The sequence below is a fragment of the Arachis ipaensis genome, chromosome B2 (assembly GCF_059453495.1).
Source record: "Arachis ipaensis isolate K30076 ecotype BB chromosome B2, ASM5945349v1, whole genome shotgun sequence".
NCBI classification, from domain to species: domain Eukaryota; kingdom Viridiplantae; phylum Streptophyta; class Magnoliopsida; order Fabales; family Fabaceae; genus Arachis; species Arachis ipaensis.
In genome coordinates this window covers 33,501,639-33,512,807 of record NC_142437.1, presented here as the reverse complement: position 1 = coordinate 33,512,807, position 11,169 = coordinate 33,501,639, and the positions used below count along the sequence as shown (strand labels likewise).

The following is an 11,169-nucleotide window of genomic DNA, read 5'->3' as shown; positions in this document are numbered from 1 at the left end:
TAGAAATATGAACACAAATTGAGAGTTGAGAATTTTAAAAAACAAGGCAAGCAACATAAAACATGTATTACAGGACACAAATATGAAGTTTAAAGGAGAAAGTGAATACAAGTAAAGAAAAGAGTGAAAATCAAAGGCAATATTTAAAGACTATAGATGGATAAAGTGATAGATAAAGTGAAAAAAGTGAGTATAATGGTGATGGAAGAACACAACAAAAAAATTCAATTTAACGTATTACACTTGAGGAATGATTTGATTCTGTGTGTATTGTGTACTTATTTATTTGTTTTACATCTATAGTTTAATTTGTTATTTGAAGTTAATTTTGGTCCTTGATAACAATATCGAAGGAGATTAAATTTAATCATTTGACATTAAAATTCTGTATTTCCTAAAAAGGTCCAGTTTCTTACTTCTAGCCTAAAAAAATTCTTTTTTATTTTTTTTATCTTTATTATTTTGATCAATGGATCTTGTCAAAACCGATGAATGAAAATTAATATATTAACTTTTAATAATTAAATGAAAACAAAATTTATCTGAGATATTTTGATGAAATCAAGTTTCAAAAGAAATAATTTAGTTAGTGTCATAATCTTTCTCCAATTTTTATCCTCGGTTAATTTAAAAAATTATGAAATATATCAAATTATGATAATATATGCTTATAACCTTGATAATATTATTTTATTTACAGAAATATCAATTAAATAATTATAAAACAAAATAAATAAAAAATAATAGAAAATTGCATTTCTTTGGCAACAAAATAAGAAATTAAACACTTAAAGCAGAATATATGTGTATCTCTCAAATTGCATTAATATATTAGAAAGCTTCATATCCCACCCATGGCTAGCACACCACTCTTTAAGAACTTGGGTTCAATGAACACATCTTATATTTGTAGATCTACTTCAATTCAGATGCAACATAATTTACACATCATAAACATGTGATGCTTTTGCAAGGTTTGTTCCAACAATAACTAAAGTAAGGTCTTGTTTGTTTCTTTTTTTTTTTTTAATTTTATTTCTGATAAACTGAATTAACGTAGATAATGTTGTAAGTGAAAAAATATATAAATAATTTCAATAATATTTACAAAATAAAATAAATACAGATAAGTGATATACCAAAAATGCTTAATTATATTGGATCTTTGAGATATTGTTTAGAAAAAAACTTGTGCTAAAATTTTCAATAGTGATGATCTCTAAAAATATATAAATAATTTCAATAATATTTACAAAATAAAATAAATACAGATAAGTGATATACCAAAAATGCTTAATTATATTGGATCTTTGAGATATTGTTTAGAAAAAAACTTGTGCTAAAATTTTCAATAGTGATGATCTCTAAAATTTTCAATAGTGCTAATATTTTTTTTCTTTGTATTTTTTTTTTGTCTCTTTCCAAAATCTCTTTTTTTTTCGGGTTCTTTTCTCTAGTCCTTTTATTTGTTCTTGTTGCACTGATTTAGTTGTGGTATTTCTAGAAAAAAACATTCCTCCATCAATACAAATTGAAGAAGAAAATTCCAACACTGGTACATACTTTGGCAAAAATTTTAATGATAGGTTAATTTAAAAAATTACAACTGATAATGTATTAAATTAATTTTTTTTAAAATATAAAAATTTGAAAATAAAAAGGAAAACGAAAATAAGAAATGTTTTTCCAGAACAATAAGCTTAATTTTTAATTTAGTGACGGAGGTGTCGGTAGCGAGATAACAGCGACAGGAAAAGGTAGAGAGATTGGTGGCCACCATAGATTCGTTAGAACTTAAAAGACTATGATTCATCATTCACTGTTCATTTTTCAGTTTCCCACTTTCCTTTTCCATCCAAAATTAATAACAAAACCAAACAGAAACATGATCATGAATGGGTAACTCTCACTCACATCGCAAACACCGTAACTCCCTCTCTCAAAACAATAACTCTTCTTCTTCTTCTGTTGCTACTCCTCCACACTATAAATATGGTGCTCATCATTATCCACAACAACAACACAATAATAGGACGATGGTGAGGAATAAGGTTTCTTTGCCTTACGGGCGCGTGGACACCACGCTCCGAGAACTCGCTGCAAAGGCCGAAGGCTTTGGACGCTTCGCCATCGGCGGCCTCCACGGTCCGCTATACCGTGTCACTAGTCTTGCAGGTTTCTTTCGTAATTTTCCAGTTTGCCTCATACACTTGCAAATAATTCCCAGGGTTAATTTGTCTTTTCCTTAGTTGATGCTTCTTATAGTTTTGAATGTTCAGTTTTAATTAATTTATGTATTTTACGTTAAACGAAATTTAGCTACTGGATTAAATTTTGTCTGCTTTTTAGCTGTCTTCATTGAGAGAGTACTTCTGAGTTCTGACCGTACTTTATATCCTTTTTTAGGATGAACTATCAAAGTCGTCTCTCTATTTTTAAGATGCTAATCATACCAAAAAAAAGGAATCATACCAAAAAAAAATTGTAAGATGCTGACGAAAATAATTTTTTATTTTTTTATAATGATAAAAGTATTTTTAAAATATTATAAAAAGTCTCACATATAATCAAGAGAATATTATTTTTTTATGAATACAAATAAATTTTATGTTTAATAAATTATTTATATATTTAATCTAAAATTTTGTAAAAATATTTGAATAATTATTTAAAAGTACATAAAAAAACAGATAAAACTTTGATTTTTAGATTTTTTTATTATTAACAAAAATAAATTATAAAAAAATTATTTAGCATAAAACTATTAAATTTTAAGAATACAAAACGTCTTATTCTTTTTAATTATATTTACAAAAAATTACATAAAATTTTAATTTTTAAATATTTTTTGAGAATATATATATATATACGTTTGGTATTTTTATCATGTTCTAAAATATTTTGAAGGTATTTTTTATTTTTAGAGATATTTTTGCAACGTATTCAAAAATCTAGAATAATTTTAATACTTTACCCTCATTTTTTAATCGCATATTAGTTAATTAACCATATATGTGCAAATGTGATTTTTCTATTGGTACGTGTATCTCTATATTAATACTATGTTTATTTTAGAAAAAAGTCCTTAATATTATTGCACTTTTTTAGTGAGCAAAAGATAGGAGTGGCAATATGTACCTTATTCGCGGGTATCCAACTCGACTTAATCCAGTTGAGTAGGGTTGTCAACCCGATCCGCAGCGGGTAGGTTAGGATGCAGATAGGATTTTCGTGCGGGTCGAGTAGGATGAGAGTTGAGTCTCAATCTTATCGGACTAATCGCATCTATATACGTATATGTTATATATTTATATTAAAAAAAAAACTTTATTGAATAAACATGAATGAATATTGTTTATAACCAATCACCTCTTATTGTTATGCAATTCTACACAAATCACTGCTTTTATGTAGAGAAATACTAAAGGATCATTAATATTTATTATTTTTTGCCATCAGTTAGTCATTAATATTTAAAAATATAAGATAAAATATGTTGTTGGATTACTATACTAAAAAAAATTGAACTGATAATTAAGTGATGGGCAAAAATAATAAATTCTGATAACTCTTTAGCATTTCTCTTTATGTCATTTTGTTATATCATCTAGAACCAGTTGAAGAGAAATGCAGAACACTAGGTGACTTGGTGTGCAAGTAATCACATATTTCTTGTCACTGCAGATGATGGACCAGGATCACTACGCGATGCATGTCGTAGAAAAGAACCATTATGGATTGTATTTGAGGTTTCAGGCACAATTCATCTGTCATCATATTTGAATGTATCATCTTACAAGACCATTGACGGCCGGGGCCAGAGGATTAAACTCACCGGTAAAGGATTGCGGCTCAAGGAATGCGAGCATGTAATAGTGTGCAATTTAGAGTTTGAAGGAGGCAGAGGGCCTGATGTTGATGCCATTCAAATCAAGCCTAACTCAAAGCACATATGGATAGATCGTTGTACTCTCTGTGATTTCGAAGATGGGCTGATAGACATCACCAGAGAAAGCACAGATATTACAATTTCAAGGTGAGATGAAATTCTTGTAGTCTAGGTTTCTTTGTTTAGAAATGTTTAGATAGTTCAAGTGATTTCGTAATTGTGTTTCTCTTAATCAAAGTCTCGGATTTGAATCTGTTGGATGGAAAATCAGGCTCTTAGAGAGTTTTAACCTATCTAGTGTCTTGACTCAGCTCAAGCCGGATTAGCTAAAGTTCGTCCAATGTATTCTAGATGTCATGATACTACTTTTTCCAAAAGTTCAAGCTGATAGAAGGAGGGTAACATAAATGGTTATATCTCTAGCACGTCCCCTTAAATAAGACTTAAGAGTCTCTTTTGAGGTTCACAGAACTCTGATACCATGATATTACTTCTCCCAAAAGCTTAAACTAATAGGAGAAGGCAGCATAAATGGTTATATCTCTAACAATATATACTAAAATTTTAAGCAAAAGGTAAAGTATCTTAAATTTATTTGGCCTTTTTTATATTCTGAAGTTGAAGAAGTGTTTCTCTAACATCTTCAGGTGTCATTTTTCTAAGCATGACAAAACAATTCTCATTGGAGCAGATCCCTCACATGTTGGTGATAGATGCATAAGGGTCACCATTCATCATTGCTTCTTCGATGGGACTCGACAGAGGCATCCTCGCGTTCGATTTGCAAAAGTTCATCTGTATAACAATTATACCAGAAACTGGGGCATATATGCTGCTTGTGCAAGTGTGGAGTCCCAGGTGATTGATTATGTTTTTTATTAATTGGATTTTCTTAGGTTCAATGTTAAAACAAGTCTTGAACGATTTATACCAAATTATCTATTATAAATTTTTACTTTAAATTGTATGTTGATACCAGATATTCTCGCAACATAATATTTATGAAGCAGGGCAAAAGAAGGTAGCATTCAAGTACCTTTCTGAGAAGGTTTGTCCAGTTCATATGTTCTGAGTTCAAGTAATGCTTTGGTGTTTAAGTTGAATTGGAAATACAAATATTGTTTGCAATATTCAATAGCTTTTATCTTTGAATAAATTTGCTAATGATCTTGTGAAATAGCAAGAAAGCATGAAAAAACCAGTTCATAAAGAATTGATCTACACATGTTTAAGTTGTTAGTGACATTACTCGTTGAAAATTGACTATCATAAACTAGCACTACCTGCAACCATTTTTGTTCAAACTAATTAGATTGATTACTTAACATGCCTGGTGAACTGTAATACGGAATTTATTTGTGCTGGCTATGTATCTTGGAAACAAAACTTAATTGGTTAAATCATCACAGGCAGCAGACAAGGGAGCAGAAGCAAGTGGCCGCATAATATCCGAAGGAGATTTGTTTATAAATGGAGCACAATCAGGGCTAATAGCATCTAACAATCTTGAATGTAACAATTTTCATCCTAGGGAACACTATCTGGCATGGACGGTGGAACCTCCTTCAGATGATCTAAAACAGGTTCTTCAGCATTGCACTGGATGGCAATCTATGGCGAGGCCATTAGACCAAACGGTTGAACACGGTGCACATGATGAAGCAGTACCTATTTATCCATTCCAAACTCACAGCATTGTAGCCAGTTTGCCTTATGCACGAGTGGACTCCTCCCTCCGAGCACTTGCTGGCTCGGCCGAGGGATTTGGACACTTTGCCATTGGTGGCCTCCGTGGTCCCCTTTATCATGTAACAACTCTAGCAGGTTAGTTACCTAATGTGCTATGTTTCTTTTGATCTTTGAAACTGATATGTTTTGTGAGTTATGATTTGGTGGGAAAAGGAGGAAGGTAAGGGAAGAAGTGTATAATGGAATAAAATTTACACTCACTAGTCCTTCCATTCATTTCTTTTCCCTCCGAAATCAAAACTAACAAACACATGCTAGTGGAATAGAAGAATAAACTCAACGATTAAGTTGGTAATTTGACTTTATATTCTTCTATAGGCTGATTGCTGGTCTGCATCTTTTTCTTTAAATTTATGATTTTACTTTCAGAAATTGATATCATACAGCATTGACAAGCTTAAAAATGAATGATTTAAAACTAGATAAATCAGAGTTGAGTTTATGCTGAAGATTATAGAAAGGAAATTATAATGCCTAAATATAAAATTCTAGTGATCATAGATATTATGAGAATTTGTTTGTAAGAATGCTTATTAATCTTGACATGATTAAACAATTCCTATTACTTTATTCCATTCAATCAATAGGTTCTTGTTAAGAAAATTACAACTTGTGCAACTCACTCATTTCACAAATTTTAAGGGAAAGAGAGTGAATTATTTGAGCTGGTTTGTGGATAATGTCATGGTTCTTGATTGCAGATGATGGACCAGGGTCGCTGCGTGATGCATGTCGCAGAAAAGATCCTTTGTGGATTGTATTTCAAGTTTCAGGCACAATTCATCTGTCTACATTTTTGAGTGTATCATCTTATAAGACCATCGATGGCCGGGGCCGAAGGATTAAACTCACCGGAAAAGGATTGCGGCTGAAGGAATGTGAGCATGTAATAGTTTGTAATTTAGAGTTTGAAGGAGGCAGAGGGCCTGATAGTGATGCCATTCAGATCAAGCCTAATTCGAAGCACATATGGATAGATCGTTGTAGCCTCAGTGATTTCGACGATGGACTCATAGACATCACTAGAGAAAGCACGGATATTACCATTTCAAGGTGAGATGTAGTACTTTTATTCGGGCTGTTCATTTGGCATCATATTTGAATCGTTTAAGTACTCTGTTAATTCCTATGGTTTCACCAATTTTTTAAATTAGGTCCTTACGGTTTAAAAGTTTGTCATTAGATCCTTATATTTGATAAAAATTTGTAATTAAATCCTTTCTAGAATCAACTAGATCCTTATGTCTCTTATATTTGGCCTTAATACTCTCCACTGAAGAAGTGTTACTCCAACATATTCAGGTGTCATTTTTCTAAGCACAACAAAACAATTCTCATCGGAGCAGATCCCTCGCATGTTGGGGATAGGTGCATAAGGGTCACCATTCACCACTGCTTTTTCGATGAGACTCGACAGAGGCATCCTCGTGTTAGATTTGCAAAAGTACATATTTACAATAATTATAGCAGAAACTGGGGTATATATGCTGTTTGTGCAAGTGTGGAATCACAGGTGATTATGTGTTTATTGTTTGGAATTGCACATAGATTTGATTTAGTTTCTTGAATGACATACAAATTAGCTAGTTATAACTTGAAAATTTTACATTGTTTGTTGATGCCAGATATTCTCACAACATAATATCTATGAAGCAGGGCAGAAGAAGGTGGCATTTAAGTATCTTTCTGAAAAGGTATGTTTGATTCTTATGTTTTGTGGCCAGGTAATGTTTTAGGTTGAACTGGAAAATATGGTATAGCTCTTATCTTTTAACAAATATATTTTTAAATGATCTTAGAAAAATGGCGAGAGCGCCTGCAAAAACGTTTAGCATTGGTAGTGCATCACAATCAAAACTTAACTTTTTATGCACAACCAATGTAGAAAAATGTTTTAAATAGATATTCATGTTGGTGATATAAAATATTAGATGACAATATAAAATATTTTATATTTAACTTATATTAAAATTAAACTTATAAATTATTATATAAATTATTTTAAGTTAAACTTTAAAGTGGTTCTTGAGATTGGCTGCATGCACCAAAATAGTCTTTGAGATCCCAGTTGCAGCATAATAGTCCCTGAGATTGAAACTTATACCACGTTAGTCTCTTACCTCTTTCCATCAAGTTACTCACGTTGTTAGTGACTTGGCATAAATCCATTCATGCTAGACTAAACGAAATGACATCGCTTTAGTTTTAATTCTAAATGTTGGATGAAACGATGTCGTTTGACTTTAAATGAACCATAGGCCATATTTGGGAGTGGAGATGTTTTGCGGTTCATTAAGATTAAACAAGATCATTTCATCAAACATTTGATACAAAAACTAAAACGACGTCGTTTTGTATAGTCTAGCATGGAAGAATTTGTGCCACTTTACTAATGGTGTGAGGAGTAACTTGCTAGAAAGGGGATGAGGAATTGACGTGGTGCAATTTTTTCGATCTTGAAGATTAATATGATGCAATCAGGGATCTTGGAGTTCTTTTTGGTGCACACATCTAATTTCTGAGAACATTTTTGGGGAGGGGGGGGGGGGGATTTTAACTCAATTATTTTCGGTGCCTTCTCATCTTGGTAATAAGGCTAAATTGAGAAATTGCCACAGGCAGCAGACAAGGGAGAAGAAGCAAGTGGCCGCATAATTTCTGAAGGAGACATGTTTATAAATGGAGCACAGTCAGGGCTAATGACAGAGAACAATGATGGAAGTAACATTTTTCATCCAAGTGAATATTATCCCACTTGGACAATGGAACCTTCTTCAGATAATCTAAAACAGGTTCTTCAGTACTTCACTGGATGGCAATCTATTGCCAGGCCAGAAGATTAATCACTTCGACCAGAATAGAGGATTATATATATATATATATATATATTGAAAGAGAAAGATCAATTTTGATGCACTAATAGTATAAAATAGTTTATACAGTCACTCAATAGTATCCGTTTTTTTGAATGACAATTCACGCAGAGTTATTTTTTTATGTGGTGTTACGTAATATACTAGTATTTTTATTCGTAATATTATTACGGGAATATAAATTTTTTAAAATTACGTCGATCCTGAAATTATAGGTTATGATACAAAAAATTTATAACATTAAACTACTTTTACAAAATAGTCGTAAGGGACAAAAAGTTTCCATTGGTTAAGAAGACTAAGGTCCTGTAAATAAAAACAAAATTAAATAATAAGTTTTTTAGTTATTATTTTTATATGAAAGAGTTTAATTCTTTTACTAATAATTAATTTTAACATTCGTTATCTGAAATTTGAAAAAATTTAACGTGTATACTTTTATATTTGATTAGGTGTTAAGTTTGTTACACAAATAGAAATAATTAATTTTTATGCTTGTTATTTAAAAATAATATTTTTTATATATATAAAAATATAATTAGATATTAGCATAAAAAAATTTACATTGATAATTATAAAATTAATTTAAAATTTTTTTTAAACAATTGAATCTTGATTCTAATTTTTAATCACAACATTAATATTTTCTCTAAATTATATGTAATAAATATTTGAAGAAAGAGAAGTAAAAAAATAGATTAAAAAGATAAGTAGTAAAAATTTAATACTAAATAAAAAATATACATATAATAATATTTTTTATTTAAATTATATTATGTTATTAATTTTATTTTTTGTAGAACAGAAAGGTAGAGAAAAATAGAGAGTGAGAGAACACAGAGAGAAAGATAAAGAAGAAGAATGAGAGAGGGAGTTTGTAATTTTGGAAATTAAGAAAAAATTTTATTTTAATTATAATGAAAAAATATTTGGTGACACATTTTGATTTGTCAAATTACTAATATAAAATATGAATTATAAATTATATAAGAGTAAGAGGGATAGGGAGCCAAGAAGCAATAGCTCAAATGGCATAGTCTCCCCATACTCAATTAAGAGGTTGCGGGTTCGAGTCTCCATATCTTCGGTAAAAAAAAAAAAGAGGGATAGGGAGAAATAAAAAAAGAGAGGTAGATACGAGAATATAAGAAGGATGTTTACTAATTTTAAAGAGAAATATTTTTTCTAAATATTGGTAAGAGTGTGTCATGTGACACATTTTAGTTATTAAATTAGTTAGTAATATATAATATAGCTATATTTTAATTTTAATATTTCAATTTTAATTTTAATTTAATTTGAATGTAATTAGAGAATGTCATGTATATTTTGATTGTTAAATTTATAATTAGTCATTGATAATGATATATAAGACAGATAGAGTGAGTGAAGGAATGAGAGATATAGAGAAAAGAAGAGAGAAGATAGGAGAGCTCTTTAATTTTGCAGGAAAATATTTGATTTTCATTCAATGAAAGAGTGACATGTGGCACATTTTGATTGTAAAATTAGTAATATATAATAAAATAATATATGTAAAACTGTTTTACAATGCATTAAAACTTAATTCATATTCCGTAGCAGAGAAACAGTACGTACTTCGTACTCAGGGAGAATGAGAGAAGGAGAGAGCAGGAGTGAACGTTTGATGGCAAAACACAGGGAGGATGGCGGCCATGCCGTCGAAAGAGATAAGGGAGAAAGTGTGGATGAGAGTGCATCCGGTGTCAATGTGGGTTTCTCACGAAAGGGTTTTTCAAATTCTACAAAAGTCTCCTTTAGAGATAAAGTCATTGGTTCAGAGAAATCAAAGGCCTTTGCACTTGCAGGATCTCTATCTTGGGATAGTATAGCGACGGTGGTGGGCAAATAGGGTAATCCCCAACCTCCATGTGTAAACTTCACTGAAGAAGCGAAGCTTTGTTTGGCAGAACCTTATCGGGAAGCTTTGGTGATCAAGGTCCTTGATAAAAATTATACAGCTCTTGCATACAAGTTTTGGATGGTCTGGCGCATCAAAGATGGCTTTGATTTGCTTGATGTGGGGTTTGGGCACTTCATGGTAAAATTCGATGCTGCTGAAGATCGTGAGAAGGTCATGCTTGGTGGTCCGTAGTTAATCGAGGGGCACTATGTTGCTGTAAAAAAGTGGGAAGTAGATTTCCGTCCATGTGAGCAATCCTTCGGGTCTACGCTTGTATGGTTTCAGGTTTCGGGGCTCCCAATCTGGTGCTATCAGGAATAGTCCATGATGCGTATTGCTTCTGCAATAGGAGTCCCCATTAAAGTGGACCTAGTGATGAATGGATTTTTTGATGGTATAGAATTTCACAAATGAAATCTCATTGCAAGTATAGTTTCTAAACCAACAAATAATCCTTTCATACAAACATTTGGTTGTCACAAATAACAAACCACTATAAAAATAACCGAAGCATTCAAACCTCGGGTCGTTCTCCCTAGAAATTGCAATAAAGTGTTCTTGTTATTGGCTATGAAGTGTGTTTTGGGGTTTTTGAGTTAAGAGATAAGAAATGTAAACGGCAAAGGAAATAAACTAACAACTAGAAAAGCTCTTGGCAAGGTATGAGAACTAGAAGTCCTATCCTAGTTATCCTTCTCAATTATGATGAGAATTGTCCATTACTCCCATTTAGT

At 31.3% G+C, this 11,169-nt stretch overlaps 2 protein-coding genes across 2 annotated transcripts; both read left to right on the top strand.

Moving 5' to 3' along the window:
- Positions 1-1,700: 1,700 nt before the first annotated feature.
- On the top strand, positions 1,701-4,713 carry LOC148573524 (putative pectate lyase 4). Its single transcript, XM_088505318.1, has 3 exons — positions 1,701-2,175; positions 3,685-4,036; positions 4,581-4,713. The coding sequence occupies exons 1-3, from the start codon at positions 1,896-1,898 to the stop codon at positions 4,597-4,599; spliced, it is 651 nt and encodes a 216-aa protein (XP_088361444.1). The 5' UTR covers positions 1,701-1,895; the 3' UTR covers positions 4,600-4,713.
- Positions 4,638-8,635, top strand: LOC107625217 (putative pectate lyase 4). Its single transcript, XM_088505801.1, has 7 exons — positions 4,638-4,733; positions 4,869-4,937; positions 5,299-5,713; positions 6,340-6,691; positions 6,941-7,151; positions 7,264-7,332; positions 8,257-8,635. The coding sequence occupies exons 1-7, from the start codon at positions 4,638-4,640 to the stop codon at positions 8,479-8,481; spliced, it is 1,437 nt and encodes a 478-aa protein (XP_088361927.1). The 3' UTR covers positions 8,482-8,635.
- Positions 8,636-11,169: the final 2,534 nt, after the last annotated feature.